The 22,223-nt window shown below is 44.3% G+C and overlaps 1 protein-coding gene across 1 annotated transcript in view; it reads right to left on the bottom strand.

The window, feature by feature from the left end:
* The window catches only part of RGS6 (regulator of G protein signaling 6), a 226,650-nt gene that overhangs the window by 65,592 nt on the left and 138,835 nt on the right, over positions 1 to 22,223 (bottom strand). Inside the window, exons 4-6 of the mRNA XM_030451964.1 lie at positions 5,749 to 5,799; positions 3,916 to 4,022; positions 1,696 to 1,747 (exon numbers count right to left, since the gene is read on the bottom strand). Of these exons, the coding sequence (XP_030307824.1) occupies positions 1,696 to 1,747; positions 3,916 to 4,022; positions 5,749 to 5,799 (210 nt within the window). The remainder of the gene's footprint in view (positions 1 to 1,695; positions 1,748 to 3,915; positions 4,023 to 5,748; positions 5,800 to 22,223) is intronic.

Genomic DNA, 22,223 nt, shown 5'->3' with positions numbered 1-22,223 from the left:
CCATAAACCATGCTCAGTCCTCTCTTTTTTTACTAGCTATTGCCTGGTAATCTTAAAAAAAATGGGAAAAATAAGTCTGATGTCATTTATCAGAGAACTTTAATTATGGGTTGACTTCATTTATATACTGGTTTATTGATCAGCCAGATGAGTGCCCAGATGAGGTAAATTTTTATTGATTGTCATATCAGATTCAGCTCCAGCCCAGAGTTCCCCCACAAAAGCAATACTGGTATTATTTAAGATTCCCAAGGAGCAATATTCCACTAGTCATAAATCCTGATGATACAAACAGAGCTATGGGAGAATGAAAGTAAAAGCAGATAAAATTCTGGCCCCATTGAACTTGATGGTTACAGGTCCATGGACTTGAGATCCCTGGAGATTTTACTTCATTGTATTTGAGATGGGCACACATCTGCCTCTGATCATAGAATCATAGAACTGGCTGGGTTGGAAGGGACCTCAGAGATCATCAAGTCCAACCCTTGATCCACTCCCCCTGTGGTTCCCAGCCCATGGCACTCAGTGCCACATCCAGGCTCTTTGGAAAGATCTCCAGACACGGAGAATCCACTACTTCCCTGGGCAGCCCATTCCAATGTCTGATCACCCTCTCCAGAAAGAAATTCTTTCTCATCTCCAACCTAAACCTCCCCTGGCACAACTTGAGACCCTGCCCTCTTGTCTTGCTGAGAGTTGCCTGGGAAAAGAGCCCAACCCCCCCCTGGCTCCAACCTCCTTTCAGGGAGTTGTAGAGAGTGATGAGGTCTCCCCTGAGCCTCCTCTTCTCCAGCCTCAACACCCCCAGCTCCCTCAGCCTCTCCTCATAAGGTCTGTGCTCGAGTCCCTTCAACAGCCAGATTGTGTCCAGACAAGTTCTGAATGTCTCTAGAGAAGGAGTCTCCACAACCTCTCTGGGCAGCTTGTTCCAGTGCTTTGTTACCCTCACAGTAAAGTTGGTTTTCCTCATGTTCAGATGGTACTTCCATGTTCCAGCTTGTGCCCATTGCCCCTTCTCCTCTCATTTGGACATAACGCTGCTGGGTGGAAAAGGGCCTGAGGGTGTTGGTCAACACCTGACTGAATATGAGCCAGCAGTGTGCCCAGGTAGCCAAGAAGGCCAACAGCATCGTGGCTTGTATCAGAAATAATGAAGCCTGCAGGATTAGGGAAGTGATTATCTCTCTGTACTCAGCACAGGTGAGGCCGCACCAGTGAGGCTGAACCTCAAATACTGTGTTCAGTTTTGGGGTCCCCCACTACAAGAAAGACATTGAGGTGCTTGAGCGAGTCCAGAGAAGGACAACAAAGCTGATGAAGGGTCTAGAGCACAAGTCTTACGAAGAGTATCTGAGGGAACTGGGGTTGTTTAGTCTGGAGAAAAGAAGCTGAGGGGAGACCTTATTACTCTCTACAAACTGCCTGAAAGGAGGTTGTGGGGAAACGGGAGTCTTCTCCCAATTAACAGGACAAGAGGAAACAGCCTCAAGTTGTACCGGAGTAGGTTTAGATTGAATATTAGGAAAAAATTCTTCACTAAAAGGGTTATGGAAAACGGAAGCAGGATACTTTAGTCTGACCAGAAACTCTGTTGATGAAGGGTTTGAGCCACCAGTAATAATGGTAATGTCAAACTTTTCCATCAAAAATTCTCTATTTTAACTTTCTACAGTGAAATAATTACAGTCTCACCATAATCTGTGTTTTCTGGTTCCCAGCAGTTTGAAGGCCAGAAGTACGGTGCCTAAGAAACAACACACACATTTCTGTCACTTCAGAGACAAAAACCAATCCGTATGCAAAAATCATTACAACTACAAAAAGAAGAATCACAAAGGCTATGGTCCAGTCTCTGGCCTCAAGGGAACCACTGGTAAAGATCTCAGTAGAAGTGAGGAAGCTTCTGGAGGAAGGTATCAGCTTTAAATAGGTAAATCGAGAAGCTGTAATATGAGCATCTCTTGAGGAAAATGTCCAGTATCCTGAGGACATTTTAGACACTGCTGCCATGTCATCTGGATGCAGACCTCTTACCCTCTACCTCCAGAACCACCTCTTTCCTCATGAATTCACAGGCACCCCAAAAAGAAAGCTCCTGGTCTTTTCTTTTGCTACGCACCACTTGTTCTTCTGGAGCAGCTACCAGTGTGGTTGGCAGCCTACAAAACAATTTACTTTTTCAATATAACAGATGGCAGAGGTCAAAACTCAGCTGGTTCGAGTTGTTCTGAAAGGAGAAGTCCTGCTAAGCTTACTGCTTTTGTTTTCTATCCAGATCTACATATTGTGGTTGCTACAATTAATTACAAGATATGTGCCTGTATTTCAGTTTTAACATGAATGACAAATCATGTCCTGTGATCCCATAAATTACAGAACCCTGTTTCATTTTAGTGATGTAATGCCACAAATGGGTGTAGGACCTTACACACACACAGACTACTCCTTGCACCTAAGTACAGGGAGAAAACACAGAGGGATGAAACAGTGCAGTGTTCAATACACCCCAATGTTTTATGAACTTCACAAGGTGATGAGGTACTGATACTGACACAGAGAGTAGCAAGAAGAGAGTAATGGAAGAGGTTCTATCAGGTTATTTTTGCAAAAAGTGTCCAAGGACAACTGCTGCAGGAAATGACAATAAGCAAAAAAATAAGTGAAAATTGTTAGGAAAATGTAAGGGAAAGAAAAGCCAGTAAGCAGTCAAGACAGTTTTGTGATGTGGTTGTCACTGGCTTAAAATAAGGAGAAGAAATTAAACTGTATTGAAATCTAGCTCCTGGAAGTTTCACAGGACAACTTCTCATGGCATTATTCTTTCAAAATAGAGAAAAATAGGACTCAGTGGGAAATCAGTATTACACCTGGTTCTGCCAAGTCTTGCATGAAAAGAAAGTGCAGTACTTTCAGAAAAGGAAGGGAACTGTTAAGCAAAATCTCCATCTGAATGATGCCAGGTAACCAGAAGGTGGGACGAGGTAAAGGGAGGTCTGTGATCCCTTGGGCTTCTTTGGTCACTGTGCCATTGGTCTTGTATGGCAACACAATCCCAAGTAAGAAACAGGAGAGTGAGAATGAGCAGCAGCAACATCAGATGCAGAGAGGAGAACAAGATTTAAAAATAAAATATTAAAAAGAGAGAAAAAATGTAAAGGAGGAACAGGAGTATGAACAGAAGAGAGGTCACAGAATGATAAAGGAATTGGCTGGTACCATGTAATAGGAAAACACAAATTTAGGAAGCAGAATTAGGCAGTAGTACTCCAGGTCTGAACTGCTTCTTCTCAAGTTCATACAATCTGTCCAAAAGGAGTTGTTGCAGCACAAGCACTCAGTCATCTGGGAAGGTGACAGCAGCAGAGTTTGGAAAGGGCATGGAACTCAATCTCAGGAGGCTTTGACAATTCTGCACATCTGGAGGCACAGGGACACACTGAGGGGTAGAGATGTCCCAGCTCAAGTGACTGCCAAGGCTACACATGCTCTGTTAAAGAGCCAATACCTGAAGCTTGCCCCCTCCCATACAAATCTGTAACCAAGAGAAGATAAAAATTTGAATTTTCTGCTGTGCCAATTCCAAATTTTTTGCACAGGAGAGTGGCTACTCAGTCCTGTGACAGGTAATTTCCTTTCTCCTGTTTTACTTTAGCTCTGAGTACAATAGCATTGAAACCCCATATCAAAAATGATCACAGTACATATCAGTTTATTTATGCAAAAACTGTGGGTTAGAAAGCAGAAAAGATTTAGGATTCACAAGCAGATTGTTTTGAAGGGATTTCACAGCCTCCTAATGCCTCTACCAAGACAGCCTCAATCCCAGGCTTCACAGAGCTGATGGGTGCTTAGAGATAGAGTGGGTGCTCTCAGCAGTATTATTGCAGGAGAGTAGAAGGAAGGCTCACCAACCTGAAAACGATAGAATGTCCCATCATCTTTCAAGCTAAGGACATGGTCTGAGATTGGAAAGACATAACCTTGTGCAGCAATGAGACTTCCCAAGTGTATTGCTTCCCCTGTGAATGAGAGAAAACAGTGGGGCTGTGTCAGGCAGATGAGCACTGCAGACTTCTCTGCTTTCAGCAGTGATGCCACACACACCTCTCTGTATCCACAGCACAACCTCACGCCTTCCAACCAAGCTGTACAAACCAGGAGAGCAGAAATCAGCCAGGCAGTACAGATGAAACACTGCTCAAATGTTTAATCTGCTGGTTTTATGTTTACAAAATGTCACACACCAGTTCAGCTCCCAATTCAAAATACCTCATCCACCACAGGTGACAAGAAGATTGTTCCATCAGTGAGCCCCACTTGCCTCTATCAAATCTGACAAACACCTGCAGTACCAGGCCATTAGCAGCATGTTTATTCATAAAGACAAATCCTGATGCTGGAGCGTTGCCATTTGTTAGAGAAAATGGTGTTGGTGTATCCAACAGCTGCCAGGGCAGCCTTCACCACCTCAGAGATACACCTGCACAGATTTTCAACCAGTGTCATCTGTCAAAGCTGCATCAACTTCCCCAGAGTTGCAAAACACACATCTGCTGCTCATGTAACCACAGGCAGACAAGAGATCTACTGTCTGCAAGTGAAATTCAGATCTGGGACTTGACTGGACTCAGGAGAAGGGATGTGTGGATACAGATGCCCACAGTGAGAAAACACTGCCTCTGTCTCTGCTTTTACATGGTGACAGTAAGCAGCAGAAACAAACTGGTAGGTGAGGTGCTGAACTTTTTCCAGAAGAGAAGAAGAAAGGGGAAAGAGTAAAAGGGTAAAGGGGGAAAAGGAAAATGGTAAAGGGGAAAGGGGAAAAAGGAAAAGGGGAAAAAAGGAAAAGAGGAAAAAAGGAAAAGGGGGAAAAAGGGAGAGAGGAAAAAAGGGAGAGAGGAAAAAAGGGAGAGGGAGAAGGAGGGAATAGGGGAGAGGGAAAAGGGAGAGAGAGGGAGAAGGAGAAGGAGAAGGAGAGGGAAAGGGAAAGGGAAGAGGAAGAGGAAGAGGAAGAGGAAGAGGAAGAGGAAGAGGAAGAGGAAGAGGAAGAGGAAGAGGAAGAGGAAGAGGAAGAGGAAGAGGAAGAGGAAGAGGAAGAGGAAGAGGAAGAGGAAGAGGAAGAGGAAGAGGAAGAGGAAGAGGAAGAGGAAGAGGAAGAGGAAGAGGAAGAGGAAGAGGAAGGAAACAAAACTTCTGGACCTGCAGATTTTACTTACTCTTTTTCCAACAGTTCTCAACTCTGCCAACAACGTTTGTTGTTGGTTTTTTTTTAAGAGTGAACTATTTGTACTGGGCCCAAACACTGATCACTGTTTATGGACGATTATCCATTTATCTATTGTAATAAATTAGCAGCCACCACCTGATTCCATAATGGTATCTGTGTCATCCTTTGCCAGTATGCCCTAGAAGTCAATGACTACCTTTCTCCACATTATAACCTGTCACTCTGTTTGCTCACTTAATCACACGTATCCATGAACTTCTTTGCTAAGCTTGGGATCAAGCTTAAAATCAATCAGGCTTTCTTAGGTAGCAATGATTTCACAGTCAGGCTAAGACTCCCACAAAGTACCTCCTGAGGGTTGCAGTGTAAGGCATGAGACTTAGTCAAGATGTTGATTCCTACCTCTTTCCCTCCTCCTTCCTTTTGATGCTTAAATCAACACTGTTGTTCTACTGGAACTTGAGACTTCAGCAAAATAGTATCTACTGTTTAAAGACACACACAATATGTGGTCTTACCTGGATCTTCAATGTTGAGATTCTTCATAAGCCACTGCACAATATCAGCACCTTATTAAAAAAATAAATAAGCAAAAAGAGAGAGAGAGTGAGAGAGAAAGAGTTATCCCATTTTCATTTTCCTTTTATCTCCACTGAAGCATTGAGGTTTCATAATGTTTTTCCTTCTCTTGTCACATTGTAGTTACATAGTTATTGACTGGTATTAAGTCCCAAGAAGTATTCTGGTTGACAGAGGACTTAATATGCTTTAAGTCAGATGTTACTCTACAGGTTCCACGGAACTTGTTCTCTCCCACTTGCTTCTCTCTCACCTCAGCATACAGGGAGTTACATTTTGAAAGCATTAACTGGAGGCCTGACAAAGGTAGTTTATCAGGTTTTCGGGGTCCATCTAGGAGTTGAAAGCTTGTTGATATTTTATAAACAGCATAAAGATCTCAAGGACTCCTCTGAAATCACAGAAATGGAAAACTTATCGTTGTTCTAGAAGGCCTTTTCTGAAAATACAACATGACAGGGTAGCAATACTTAGTTAAACCCCATGCAGAAATTTAAGCTGAAAATGAAACATAAGAGTGCATACAAGTCAATTAACATGAATTGTCCAAAGTCAAGGCAATCAGCAAAGGCATTTGGAGGCCATTGAGCAAATCTCTGCCAAGTTTTGGCAGCTTGCAGCAAAACCTAAAGATGGCACGCCTGGATGCAGACATAACACCAAGCCCTTCTCAGCCTACAGTCAACTTGTTAAAAATTATTTGCATTCACATACAGTAGGCTAACAGCCCTGGTAATACTTAGTGCTATGCTTTGTGACAGATCAGCTGAAGATAGCATGCAAAAAGGGAGACAAGGGAAACACAGGGTTCAAGCTCACTGAACAAACCCTGAAAGATCTGATTTGCACAGAACGTATCTGAGTTCAGACATGGTGGGTACTTCAAGAAAAAACATAACCCACACAATGCCTGTTCCAGAAAAGGTTTGAAGAACATTTGCCTTCTGCAAGTCCAGAGCATCCCCACACTCTCAACAAACCTTAAATACAACACAGGCCAGGAGTCACAAGTGTGATGTTCCACACAGAGAGAGACAACAGGCACTGCTGGTGTTCCAGGGCCCTGCTGTATCTTCAGGTCTGAGTGACTCCCATACAGGTGAAATACCCACTAAAAGTGTAGGCTGTACCCCACACAGAAGGGGATGGCAGTTCCTGCCCCCCCGACAATACAAGCTGACCCATGACTCCACACGTAGCACCAGTAAACCCTCTTCAGATTCAGGCTTTAGTGAGAACAGGAGTATGGACCTGACCTTTTTCCCCCTCCACCCAAAGCAAGCAAAGAAATTTGTCCTCTACAGGCAATCAGGAGAGGTCTTGAAGATCAGGGAAGCCTCTGCTTTTGCATAAATACTGGGCAAACTGATGTGACCAAGAAGCAGCAGCTGGGCATTGTTTCCATCTGCCTTGTAGGGACTGGGGAACCAGATGCTGATGGATGAATCTCACAACCTTGTATTCTCAGCTCTACAGTCCCTCTACATACCTCTCAAATCCACCTTTAGAAGAATTAAAGTTGCCACTATCTATCTAAAAAGTTATTCCAGAATCCCCTTTTTAAAAAAAAATTATAAAACTCTTCTAACTTTCCAGCCTAAGCTTATTAATATGCAGTTTCTATACATTTGATATCAACCTGCCTTATCATGTAATGGAAAGAATTATTACTCTTCCTTATTAGCTCCTCCTGAGTGTTTCTACAGAGGGCTGACACATTGCTTTCCTACCTCCATTTCATTAAAGCAACCAACTCTTTTAATGCCCTCTTAAGACTGTCTGTCCCTCTACCTCTCAGCAGCTTTTCAAACTGAAGTTCCATCTCTTCACACTTCACCAGAGCTGCAGACAGTACCTTGCCTCTGGCAATGGTGCCAGCACTCCCCATCTCTACCAAAACCAGCTTGCCAGGTGCATCCTAAAGTCAGATTTTTTATTATTTTATTATTATTATTATTTTGTGAAGAGTAGATTTACACAGAAAAAGATGTTTCAGGGGTTCAAAACTACCTGCCAGATGAGAACACCTCTAGGAACCAGTGCTAGCTGAATAACATAGGGGGAAACTGTGAAGAGGCAGTAACCACTATTTTGACAAGTTTGTTACTGTATTATTTTATTTTATAAACACGGATGTTCCCTTTGGCCTTTAACAAAACAAAAATAACCTCAAGTCAGAAGAAAACATTTGGGGCTAGAAAACCATTTCAAGAAGTCTCAAACTGAGTGCCTCTGTATTTCTGGAAACAACAAAACCTGACTAAATGATGTCTCGGTTCAAGACAAACCTGAATCATTCTTGGGTTTTCTGTTCAAACCTCAAACTAAAAAGTCTGCTCTTTGTCCTGATTTTGTTCTCAGACTGCAGGCTTCCAGGACCTTACCACCAAGTAACATGACAACCTGAAAATCATCTTAAAGTAGTGAACTGCTTTTCTCAAGGGAGGTGAAGTGTGTTCTGCACAGTCCCTTACCAGATACAAAGAAATACTTAATGAAGGATTAAGTCCCACTCTATTTTTACAAAAAATGATTGTGTCCCCATCTCTATGCCTCTTTTGAGAAAACTATTCATTTTTCATCAAACTGCAATGAGAAATCCAAGTAATGCTGAAAGCCAGTTCCCCACTCTTTCTTCCCTCTGTTATTAAGATTAAAAAATAAAGGTTTAAAGGTGAAAGCAAACTAAAGCTCAGTCACAGCTCCTGTGATCAGCCACTCTGAAATACAGGCAGCACTAGAGATCAGGGATTTTATTTTCTCTCTGTTAAAAACATGAAGTCATTCCTGAATGTTGCCAAGAGCCTGGAAGACTTTATAGCTGTTCTCCAACTGTCCTGAGGCAGACAGATTATCTTTCTGCTGAGTTTGCTCAACCATTATTTATCACCTGCCAAGACTGATTACTCATCCTCGGGACAATGACAAGTCTTTCCTTCCTCTCTTAATTACTGTCATCATTAATAGCCATGTCACTAATTAATATTCAATCATAATGAAAACTCTTTACTGCCATCTCCACGCCACCTTCAATTGTTAGGGCTACCCTTACACATTGGCTTTTTCTCTGCTTGCAGCTCTTTTGATCCCTGCAGCCCACTTTTGCCCACCTAGAAACACATCCCTCAAATGAGAAAATTCAGATTTATTCTTATAAGACACTGTGAAATCTGAAAGAATCCTTTACAAGACTCTCCTTGGTCAGACCAAGACACAGATTCTCTTATCCTAAGTTTTCCAGAAAGCTTCATCTTAACCTCTCCTGTAGGCAGAGCCTGACAGGTGGCTCTCACGTAACTCACCTTCCCCAGATCATCTTTTCTGGCAGATTTTCAGACTCCACATTTCATAAGCTGTTACAGAAGACACCTGACCCAAACCCTTGACCCTGATGTATTTTCACTCAACACTAACAGGACATTTGAGATCTTCTGGAAACAAATAGCTGGATGTGTTTTTACAATAGAAAGTATGGCTGGATCCAGGTAGAAGAGTGGCTCCCACCTCCTCTATGCTCCTCTCCACACATACACATTTCCTCCAAGTCAGTACAAGAATGGTCAACAGTCTGTGAACATTTATGTCCTCCTCACCTCCAGTGACATATATCTTTTGGCTTTTGGCTCTTCTTTGAAGCTTAAGTAGACAAAGTTGGTTAATACCAACAGAACAGTTGTAAGTCTCTGCTCAGTCAGATTCACCATGAGCACTTATCCAGCTTCCTAGTTGAGAAGTAGACTAGCAGGTCTGTATTTCTTGCTGTTTTCTCCATTTTCTGTACAGCCTCAAGGATTCCTTAACAGTACTCAGTGTTCTCATCTTAAGAGTCACCTTGACAAATGAGCGGCCAGCCATGAAAAGAGAAATTAAAAGTTCACAAGGTGTGAGGCCAGTGGCAGAATGCAGCTAATGAGGTAAATCACCACCACCATATTTGATACCTTTTCTACTCAACCTAAGTTGTTCAGTCTCTTCTAGAAAATCCAGAACTTGCTTGGAAAACATAGAGCCCATCTTCTACGCATTATGTGACATGGCAAAGGCAGCCAGAATGCCTTAACTCCCCTCCTGAAGCTTCTAAATCCTTAAATCTAAACTTTCAATCTGCTGCCTGTAGTGGAGACTGGGCTGCTGGTCCTGGGCAAAGGAGCCAGGACCACCAGGGTCTGCTTGTCATCCAGCAGACAGGACATGTCCGTGACCAGGCATCTGTAGGGATATGTGCACCCACATATGTGTATAAAAATAAAAATGAGTATATAATAGAAGAGCATTTCTGAAGCTTCAGCAAATATGTGCATCTTTGCATTTGGTCTACCTGGACTTCAGCAAGGCCTTTGACACCGTCTCCCACAGCATCCTCCTGAAAAAGCTGTCAGCCCCCAGCTTGGACAGGAGCACCCTGTGCTGGGTTAGGAACTGGCTGGAGGGCCGGGCCCAGAGAGTGGTGCTGAACGGGGCTGCATCAAAATGGCGGCTGTGGTGTCCCCCAGGGATCAGTGTTGGGCCCAGTGCTGTTCAATATCTTCATTGATGATTTAGATGAGGGGATTGAGTCCATCATCAGCAAATTTGCAGATGACACTAAGCTGGGGGGGAGTGTGGATCAGCTGGAAGGCAGGAGGGCTCTGCAGAGGGACCTGGACAGACGGGAGAGTTGGGCTGATTCCAATGGGATGAGGTTCAACACAACAACCCCATGGGGAGCTCCAGGCTGGGCACAGAGTGGCAGAAAGGGACCTGGGAGTCTGGATTGCCAGGAAGCTGAACATGAGCCAGCAGTGTGCCCAGGTGGCCAAGAAGGCCAATGGCATCCTGGGCTGGCTCAGGAACAGCGTGGCCAGCAGGTCCAGGGAAGGGATTCTGCCCCTGTGCTCAGCCCTGGTGAGGCCACAGCTTGAGTCCTGTGTCCAGTTCTGGGCCCCTCAGCTCAGGAAGGAGACTGAGGTGCTGGAGCAGGTCCAGAGAAGAGCAAGGAGGCTGTGAAGGGATCCAGCACAAGTCCTGTGAGGAAGGGCTGAGGGAGCTGGGGGTGTTGAGGCTGGAGAAGAGGAGGCTCAGGGGAGACCTCATCACTCTCTGCAACTCCCTGAAAGGAGGTTGGAGCCAGGGGGGGTTGGGCTCTTTTCCCAGGCAACTCTCAGCAAGACAAGAGGGCAGGGTCTCAAGTTGTGCCAGGGGAGGTTTAGGTTGGAGATGAGAAAGAATTTCTTTCTGGAGAGGGTGATCAGGCATTGGAATGGGCTGCCCAGGGAAGTAGTGGATTCTCCGTGTCTGGAGATCTTTCCAAAGAGCCTGGATGTGGCACTGAGTGCCATGGGCTGGGAACCACGGGGGGAGTGGATCAAGGCTTGGACTTGGTGATCTCTGAGGTCCCTTCCAACCCAGCCCATTCTAGGATTCTATGATTTCTTTTTGGTGAGTGTCCTGAGGTGGCAAAGTTGGTTCCATCTTGACACAGAACATTTCATATTACCCAGGTGGGGCAACCAGGAACTAAAATCTGTCCTTCCTCATGGGAGCTGCTGAGCTGAGCCCAGGCCACTGGATGCCATCCAGCAGCTGGAGCCAAGGAGGAGGGGTGCTTTGGATCTCAGATACCTACACATCTCACTGATAAATACTAACATTTAAGAAAGTGAAGTTTTAAAAACAATAAAAAATACTGCCCGATCAGGTTATGAAGTAATTTGTCATATATGTCTATGCCTGCAGAGAGTGTAACCCTAGTTTTTTTCTGAACATATTTTAATGATTTCTTTAAAATTATTAAATATTTTTTGCATAATACTACTGGTTTTTACTTTACAAAAGGAATATGAAAAATGTGAAATGTTCATCTCCTTCCTAGACCTTACCCAGACACTCCATGACACACTCAATGGGGGAACAAGATGCCTGCCAGCCTCTGCTGTCAGTCATATAAAAACTCAAGTTTCAGACACTATTTTGACGAAAGGGTGAAAATGTTTTCTCCTTTCTGTCACTTCATTCTTGGAAACCAATGAACCCATTTTAGAACTGAGTTTTCCAAACAATTTGCTCCTGAACTTGGACTTAAAATATTCTATACAAAGAGCAATATTGGGGAACAAAACAAAACAAAATCAGACAAAAAACCAAACAAACCCCCCACACACACTCAAACAAACAAAAAAACCAAACCACAAATCACAAGCCATGCAAATGACTTTACAAGAGTTCATGCACAGGTGCACGAGCAGCCACTAAAGCTGCTTTCTACCCTGCCAATGACTTTATGAAATGGAAATAATGTGTTTTGTTCCCCTCCAAACAGTGCTGGGTCCTTGGTAAATCTGGGACAAAAAGCTTTATTCATTATCCATGGTTTTACCACTGAGATTACAAAAATAAACAAATGAACTTTATCAATGTTAAGGGGCAAAACTATTTCACATGAAATTTTTCAAGGCCTCCAGCATTCCTTGCTACAGTTTTTCTTACACAGAGCCACCCACTGAATCCCTCAGTTATTCAAGCTGGAACGGAAGTATAGGCTCTGGCTCACAGGAGGAATGTAATGCAAAGTTCTGATTTTTATGTTAGGGAAAAGGAAAAAAAAAAAAAAAAGAAAACAAATAGCTAGGTCTCTCCTTTGCATTCTGTTAAAATATTGGGGAAAGACTTCGTAAAATTTGCCTACAGTAATCACATAAATAAACACTGATGCTGACTGAAAAAAAAATAAAAAATCCCAGCAGTTGACTCAGAAAATGCAGTAATTGCAGCTCTCCTCCATCAGCATGTGGTAATTGCACCACTCAGTGTCAGCAAGAAGCATCATCAAAGCTACAATGGCTTAGAGCTTCCAGCAACAGCAATTTCCCTTTACATTGCATTCACTTTAAATCTTGTTTGTGAATCATTAACAATCATTAGCAGCAGGAGTGTCAGCCCTTTTTGATCAGAGCAGCCAAAGTTTCTGAGGAGTTTTTTGTTCATCATAACTTTTGAGTGCTTGAGTTTACAACTTAATTTTCTTGTGACAAAAAAAAATTTGAGAATATAATACTTTTTGTTAAGCAAAAATGGTGCTTGGTGGGAAAGTGATGGGAAAGGGGAAAAAACACGTGGAGCTAAATTGCATGTAAAAATCCCAGGATGATAAGACAATTACCAGGACAGAATATTTGTAAATTTAATGGGTTCAAAATCTGCCTTCTGCCTTTTCCTGAAAACAGTGTGGGTTATTTATCAGAGTGTTTGGGCTGATATGAAATTCCAACTGGTTTTTTACCTTCCCCTGTCTCCTTTAACAAGTGTTATCTACAGAGAGCTGTTGCACAATAATACCAAACGTTGGTATTTCAGAGATGAGTCCCATATAAATGCTAATCACTGGGATTTTGTGAATCTGGGTCTTTGTGAACTTAGGAAGAACTCTGTATCTCTGTTGCATGAGTGTCCATATCTGTGTAAACACAACCATACGACAATCTGATCACAAATTCATCAAAACCTATTAAAATAAAAAAAACTCTGATGTTTGGCCAGTGCATGTTCTTGTCCCTGGAGCAAATCAACAGCAGGGCCTGGACCAGGCCCTGAAGCAAAATCAACAGCAAATCTATTAATAAATACTTTCCCCAAATGGAGTGATGACCCAGACCTGCAGCTGCAGTGCAAAGTGCTGGTGCTGGGAGAGGGACAGGAGAGAACCTTCCAAGGACAGAGAAAATGCCCCTGTAGTCATGGTGGGGAGAAGAGATGAGCAGTCAGGGTATTAACTCAGAGGATGAGAGCAGGTGGAGTTGCTGGGCTGGTTGTGTGCTCTGACTAGGAAGTGAACAGGACTTTCTAGCATAAGTAAACTAGAATAGCTGAATTAGCCAGTGGTAATACACTTTGAAAAAGCTTATGAAGTAATGAGCTGCAAATTCACAATTTAACCATCAGCACTGCAGTGTACATTTGATCTTTTATCTTCAGTATGCATTTTGCAAGTAACACACAATCTCCCCTTCCTGCATTTTAAATAGATATGAAAAGATATGATAAATAGAATAGATATGAAAAGATAAACATAGAGCTTTGAACTAGTAAAATAGAAATTCCTTGTGTACTTCCACCCTGCTAATAGTTCCTACCTCTGAAGTGCTCTTTAGAGGGACTTTTGCCTTCTCATAATATTAGCCAGGACAAAAGCTACAAAGCAGACCTGTTGAGGGAGGTTTCCACTAGGCAGGAATCAATAAATGATGAAACATGACCTCACAGAGCTCTGTGTAGGGTAATTTGCCCAGGTAATAAAGATAAATTAGATGGTAAGAGCTGGGAGATACCATGCCCAGACTGCTTTTGTTACTATGCTGCCCACCTCAAAATAGTGCCAGTAGCTTCACAGGGTGTGAAAGCAAGTCACTGAAGACATACCTGAAAACAAGGCTTCTGGTTTGCAATGCACCCCTTTAACAACACTTAAAAGCAGGAGGTCAGTGCCAAGGAGCAAGAAGGAGGTCACTGGCTGAGAACCCTGGATTTAAAACTATTGCTCTACAGTGTTATTAGTAAGGCTGAGTTAGCAAACCTCTTAATGGAGGTACAGTTAATCCCAGTGAAAGAGGTTTGCCAGGACAGCTTAAACCAGGTCCTCAACTGGAGAAAAAGCAATAGCAGCAAAAGGTCTTTTTCCAGTTGACCTGCACCAATATGTAGTGCTTGGTGCTACACCAGCCTTGTCCACTCTACACTTTGACAGAGCTGTGTCACATTGGCCCAATACTCAGTGCCTTTGGCTGCTTGCACACCAGTGTTTGCTTGCACTGAGAGATGCCAAGCAGTATTCTTACCAGAGGAGCAGCCACCCTGATTTATCTAAACATTCCTCACCTGCCTTGGAAAACCCAAGCTGCTATCAGGTCTGTGCTATTTACAGAGAGGCCTGGCAAAAATAAATACGCTGACAGACCAAACACATGCACCCTCCAGAGCCCAGGATATACCATAGTCCCTCTACAGTCCTCCCTGACACCGACTCGCTTGGCAAGACTTTGATGTCCTCTAAATTAGAGATCTATCGTGTGACCTCTGCCTAAACGCTGTTCTCTCCTGAAATGCAACCCTGGACAAGCTGCTGGTACCACAAATAGGGGAGGGAATTGCAAACCAAAAAGTTTTTAACAGTTCTACACGTTGTGTTATTCACACCTGTACCCATTCCTCCTGTAACACCCACAGGAGGGAGCACATTGCTTGCAGAGCACTATAGACACATACAAGAGGCAGGAAAATTGTACCCTGCAGTCCCAGCCTCTGAGCAGCAGCAGAGACAGCATTTTCATAGAATCATAGAATTGGCTGGGTTGGAAGGGACCTCAGAGATCATTGAGTCCAACCCTTGAACCATCAAGAAGTTACCTCCTTTCACAGATCACTAAGAACCAGGGGTGTCTCAAGATGTACCTTTACACCTGACCATATGTTTATGGTTGCTTTTCAGGCTGCTCTTGCCTTTGCATTACTAAGCTCCTATAGCTTAGCATTTTGGCTCTCTGCCATCTAGTAGTGTTGAGATGCTGTTCCTCATGCTGTCAAAATGATTCAGCAACAAAACAGCAAGGGAAGCAACTTGGAGCACTGCTGGAATCAGTGCTTTTGAAGATTCCTGTGCCAGATCTTGTCAGGGCTGAAACATTCTCACTGCTACACAGCTCATGCACGCAGCCTGTAAATCAAAGGCAAACTTTCTGTCCTCTCCATCATTTGTTGGCATTTTTCTTCTCCACAGAAGAGGAAGATCAATAACGTGTAGACAGGGAATGGTGTTTTCCAGCCCGTGACTATCAGGTCACTTCACACTTTGTCCTTGTTCACAAAGCAGGTTTCTAAGGGTGTCACATCGCCCTCACCAATGTCATAACAGTTTCCCTGCAAAGGTGCAAATGTCCCTGACTGGTGCAAGACAGTTAAGTGCCCTGAAAGCTGCAGCATTTAATGCTTTTGGCACAACATGTATTTCCTAGGAGATCTGACCCCATAGTCCTCCCCAACCCAGGTTCCTATTCATTTCCACAGTAATTCTGTTGGCAGAAGCACTTAATTTTTAAACCTCTGAAAGCTCTGGCCACAACAGATCTTTCTTTCACAAGATGATGCATTTAGCTGAGAGAACATTATTGTCTGAGCTCTCTATTGCAGATAAGGATAATTATAATAAAAAACCAACTTCAGCCTGACACCTTGCTACTCTTTTCCTCTTTATTCTTCAAGAAAGGTTGAGCACCACACTCAGTACTTGTGGTGATGCAGCAGAAGTCACATGTGGAAAATGAAATAACCTGACATCCGTAGCTCTTTTCCCTCCAGGAGTTCATTGTCCTAAAAATGAAATAATTGCTATTATACAGCTTCCTTTTGCCCCACTTTCCCTCTTCCTATAACACAGGGTGCACTGGAGTGCAGTGTCCCTCACTGGAGCTCTGTACTGGTGCAGTCAATCAGGGACACTGCTCCTGCAGGATTCAGGATGCACACAGAATTTCTTTTAGCCAAGGGTGATGCCAGATGGATTTGGATCACACAGCAATTGCTGACAGCTTCCTGCCATGCTAAAGAGAGGGACAGTATTGGGACTAACACCAGAGGCTGTATTTGAAACAGGGCTCCTTAGGCCATGTGTTAAAGGTGCTGGCAAGAAGCAACTGATTTTGTTGGCAACACCTCATTATTGCATTTCAACTTTGGGCAGAGACAGAGATCAGTGGGAATTTTAAATGTGTAGAATAGTTTTATGCTAACACTGAAACAATCAATAAGCACAAACTTGCTAGTATTTGTAATTAAATTACAACCTCAAACCAGGTAAAATACTTATTCTTTCCTACATTTGATGTATTTCACAGAGCTGTGCATAATAACAGAAGCATTAAAAACCACAATCAGCTCTTAAATACCTGTATTTTAAAATGGCTTTTCCTGACTGATAAATCTTTCAAGTTTATTTTACCAAATAACCTTTGAAAGTAAGGAGCATTTTGAAAAGCTGAAAGCTGCATTAAACAAGTAGCATTCAGTCTAAATAATTGAATCTACTGTCAAAACACCATGTAGCTTCAAACTACAAAATGTGTCTATGAATTCTAGCAGGCCTTTTTTTTTTTATTATTTTTTTTTTCTATTCTAGGACAGAGGGAATCTAGTAAAATATTTTTATTTTCTCTCTCTTTTTTTTTTCCTCTCCAAGCATTTGAAGAACAATACTTTATTTAACTCCTTTCCTTGTAATTATGGGTTTAGACTGAAAAAAGCTGACGGGCTGTTTTGACACAGTGATGATTGATGATTTCAGACTGACACAGGCCCTGAACATGGGATGTCTTCAGAGCAGACACTGCTGAACAGGGGGTTATTGCCCAAGCAGAAGCATAAAGCCTTCAGAAATTCATCATACACTCATCATACAGTGAGAATCAGCACGTCCAAAGCAGCTCCCTTGTTTCAGAGAGCTTTGTGGTGCAATCCCCAACAGCAGTGGGACAAACTGGGCAGTGCTGATGCCTTCTATCCAACAATACCTCAGTCTGAGGCCCAGCAGCTTGTCCTGCTTTGGGCCAGGATAAAGCTAATTTTCTGTCTTGCTTTCAGCTCAGTCTCTTGTAAGTAGCTGCACTTGCTGAAATTAACACCAAGTTTCTCAGACAGTGTGTGCTTCTAGGACTGATAACACTTGATGTTTATAGTTACTGCTCACTTGATGTTTATAGTTACTGCTGGAGCCTGGTGTGCAGAGCCAAGGACACTGCTCAGCTCTGAGGAACATTTTACCCTCCAGAAGGAATAAAGAGGTCCCACCTGCAGCCTCCTTTGGGGAGGAACAGACAAGATAGATCCCAGAACTGACCAAACAGAGGATTCCATCCCATACACCTCATACTCAGTATAAATTTGAGGGATCACGAGGGTCAAACCCCTACCTGCTTCCCTTCTTGACCTGTCCCTGCTTTCTTTGGCATCCTGGAAGGATTCCATCCATTCCTGTGCTCCTGATCCATCCCAGCCTGAATCTCTGTGTTCCTGCCTCCAGTTCCCAACTGCTGCTGACCCCAGGATTCCAGCCTGGTCTTTCCCAGGGCTGCCCTGCAGCCTCGGTGGTGACGTGAGAGTTATTGGGGGAAAGGGGTGAGGAACATGGTATCCATTTTCCTGTATATTTGTATATATTTAGTAATTTTTCCTATTTATCATTACTGTTTCATTAAAGTTGTGTAGTTTAGTTTCCAACCCATAAGTCTCACTCCTTCCTTTACCTAGGAGGAGAGGGATTAATAGGGAGCATCTGGCATTTGGTTTAATTGCCAGGCCAGTGTTAAAGCACAACACAGCTTCATTCACTTCCTTCTTGGAAACCTTGTGAGGGCACGAATAAGTCACTGATGGTGACAGCTGGCTCTTGACAGCCCCCAGCCTGGTTTGGGTCTCTAGAAGCAGTGCCACCAAGCACACTCTGAGCTCAGCTCTGTCCCCAGGAGTGTGGGAGGAATGGCCTTGGACCTTGCAATGCTTCTCAGTGGGCACAGTTTGCCTCGGCACATTTTCACAAATCAGTCTCACAACACAGCAAAACACTTTCTGTTTCTAAGCAAGTAAAACTCAAACCCCTCTCTGTGTAAAGGAAAAACTCTTTTTGAAGCTACAGCCACACTGTATTCTGTAAGGTTGTGATAAATTTTAATTCATCAGAAGTTTAGGCAGAGAAGACTTAAAGTATCTTCACAGACTTCAAGTGACTGGAGAAACTAGGCATAGTTAAATACCTCAGAAAAAAAATCTTCCTGTAAATATTAAAATGGAAAAAAAAAAAAAAGGGCAAATACATTTATTTCACTTGTGCTCCCAAGGCTTTTGTATTTCCTTTCTAGTAATAATAACCGTTTCACATTTATATTCTAATATCCTCTGGGTCCTGCCAGTAAGTGCTGGACAAATACAGTGTTATTCCTGCCTCAGAATTCCATCCTAGCAGCAAGCTGACCCACGGGGATGTCACAGCAACAGTTCCATTTCAGCAGGAAAGGCTGGGTTTGTAGATGGAAGAGTATCAGCTGGAAACCTACTTAAAATAAAGCATTCAGCACTGAGTACCGACCAGGGACCACACCACACGGACTTAGTGGCAAACCAACACTTATTACAACGCACATAAATCCTTCTCGGGATTACAAACATCCTCCAAATACTTTTAGATCGCCTTCTCCTTTTAAAACACCTTCTGTGCCTTCCTTCATTTCACTTTTTGCCCATTCTCCCTCCTCTTCACCCCAAACCTCTGCCTCGGAGCTGGGAGGTTTCGCTCACCGAGCAGCAGCACCAGACACAAGGTCTGACACGGAACAGAGCTGGGACTGCCCTCCAGCCGGACTGGACCTCTCTGGGGTCAGACAGGGCAGGCGGGGGGAGGGAGGTTCGGCAGGCTGGGGGTGGGGGTTCGGCAGGCAGGGGGGAGTTCGGCAGGTTGGGGGGTGGGGGGGTTCGGTAGGCAGGGAAGGGGGTTCGGCAGGTTGGGGGGGGGCTCGGCTGGCGGGAGGGGGGGTTCGGTAGGCAGAGGGGAGTTCGGCAGGTTGGGGGGGGCTCGGCTGGCGGGGGGGGGGTTCGGCAGGCAAAGGGGGGTTCGGCAGGCAAAGGGTGGGGGGGGGGCTCGGCAGGCAGGGGGAGAGTTCGGCAGGCGGGGAGGGGGTTCGGCAGGCGGGGGGGGTTCGGCTGGTGGGGGGGGGTTCGGCTGGCTGGGGGGGTTCGGCTGGCGGGAGGTGGGGTTCGGCAGGCAGGGTGGGGGGGGGTTCGGCAGGCAGGCAGCGTCCGTCGCGGCCGGGAGGTGGTGGTGTTGCCCACGGAAACGTTTCACTGAATCCGAATCGTTTGGGGTGGAAAAGGCTTCTGTGATCATCGAGTCCAGCTGCTAACCCAGCACTGCCAAGTCCACCACTACACCATGTCCCCAAGCACCACAGGTCCATGTCTTAAATGCTTAAATGCCTCTAGGGATGGTGACTCGATCAGTTCCCTGGGCAAGCTGTTCCAGGGCTTGACAACCCTTTCAGTAACAAATTATTCTTAACAGTCCTATGTTAGGATATATTAGGAGGCAGCACAGCAGCCTGTGGCAGCTCTCACCCCTCGTCCAGCCAGGGATGGGTTGGGTGGCATCCCCATGGCCACCATCCCTCCTCTGAGCATGGCCCAACAGTGCCTTTCCCAGCGCAGAGGCACTGTCCCAACACCCCCTGAAGCCAGCTTACAGGACACTGCAAGTGGGGGGCAAGGCTCCTGGCAAATGAGATGATGTCTGCACCTACTTGAAAGCATGGCTATGATCTGGAGATGTAATTAATTTTGCAGATAATAACACTAAACACAGACTCGAGGTGGAGAGGAGCAAGCACCATCCTGTTCCCTCCCTGGGAGAAACAGCATCTCCAGTGAAGTCAGCCACACGGGAAAAGAGCAGCAAGACAAAAAGGTCCCAGGAAATCAACACACAGAATTACAGCATCACAGTGAAATCCAGCAAGTCACACCATCAGGTTGAACCTGAAAAGAAGCGTGGAAAGATGGAGGGAGGAAAGGCCTTGTTTATATTCTGTTTATTTTTCACTTTCACCTCAGGACCACACATTTGTGAGGAACACACTCAGCTGTGCCGTGCTCCTTGTTTTCCTCCATGAGTCATCAGCACCAGGCCACAAGAAAGATGACAGCAGAGCTGACACAGCACTACAGTCACTGCTCCATCAGCCCTGAAGCTGCCCAGCAGAGCCTGTCACCCAGCACAACCAGCTCACCAGCCTGCTCCCAGTATAGAGGTATGTATGGAAATATTTGTTAGGTCTAGTGGGAATGCTGAGCTTTTCACTGTCCTATATACCTGGCCTTTTATAAATCTATTAACTCCTCTTTTACTGAGGAGGCAAATGAAAATCTTTATTTCTGTGGATCTTAGTTAAAAGACTCAGGTCAAGAGGAAAAGGGAGATGAAACTCTGTAACCTGAATTTCCATTCTCCAGAGGAAAACAACACACCCCAAATCAAATGGGTTGAAGTTATCATAGAATCATAGAATGGGCTGGGTTGGAAGGGACCTCAGAGATCATCAAGTCCAACCCTTGATCCACTTATGACTTCATGAATTAAACTGAATCACTCAAGAGGGAAAACAGAAGCAGCCAAGATCCTTAGGAGCTAAACATTAATAATGCTCATCTGAAGAACTACACGTAGGGATGGTCAGCTTATGTCCTTTGGGCCACAGAATTCACGAGGGGGTTCAAGTGAGGTTCTCTCCCTCGCACAGGAGCTTCCAGGTCCCCTGAATCCCTGGCTGCAGGACACACAGTGCCTGCACTGCTCCATTGCCACCAGAGCCAGAACAAGGACGTGGCTACTCCAGGAGGCCACAGGCACCTTCACCTGCTAATCAGTCTTCCACACTTCTGAGAAAGTTCTGGGGGAAGTTAAAGCAGGTCAGGAAGCTGGCTGCCTTCAGTCCTCCAGCATGAGCCTCCTGTCTACCCACTCCCTGGTATCATCGAGCCAGCCCAGTGACTGCTTTGATCTGTCACCACATCAAGCTGTCCTGCTGGGTTAAGTTCTGGTATTAGGGAAGATTTTAACTACCCATAAACCAGTCTGATCACTAATGGAGTCCTTCCTGAGGAGGAACCCACAAAACCCACGCTAATGAAAACAGCCACCAGGCTGATCAGGCTTAATTGGTTTTTTAGTATTAAAATAATGTGAGAAAAGTTAACCTGTAACAAAAACAGAGGCTTTTATCATGTTGCAGGAGGGATAACCAGTGGCTAGCAGGAGCAGAGATAAGTAGGTCCCCAGCTGGCTTAGATTCAATTCGATTTCTTTTTCCCATTAAGATCTCTTCAACTTTATCAACTGGTTATTAAATGCCCATTTTTGTCTTACACTTATTTCAGCTTCATATATGGATCATGCTAGTTCAGAATGCTCCCTATTATGAAACTGAACCATTGAGGACTTGCACACTGTTTGTATTTTGGTATTCTACAGTAGTAATTCCAAGAGCAAAACAAGGGACTTCCTTGCCTTTCTCCTCTCTAGTTGTTTGCATCCCTGAATGCACAGATTTGGACATTTCCCTCGATTGATGACTGGGCCATGCCAGCCCAACAACCACTCACACATCTGAGAATTTCCCCTTGGTAGATTTGTTACAACTTTTGACTAGAAAAGATGCCAATCCAACACAAAAACCAGGTGTCCTACAGACAACCTTCTTGTATTTTTAAAAGATGACCCTGGACAAAAGCTTCAAAAATGCCAATGTGACTTAGCCTCCTGTTTTCAAAACCTAAAGGCCCTCAGGAGCCTACTGACTTTTAACAAGACCTGCAGGCATAACAGAGCCATTTTTTCAACATCAGACTT

Source organism: Calypte anna, chromosome 5A (assembly GCF_003957555.1).
Source record: "Calypte anna isolate BGI_N300 chromosome 5A, bCalAnn1_v1.p, whole genome shotgun sequence".
Classification (NCBI taxonomy): Eukaryota; Metazoa; Chordata; class Aves; order Apodiformes; family Trochilidae; genus Calypte; species Calypte anna.
Note: the sequence above shows the minus strand (reverse complement) of the source record. Positions and strands in the feature narration are given on the sequence as shown.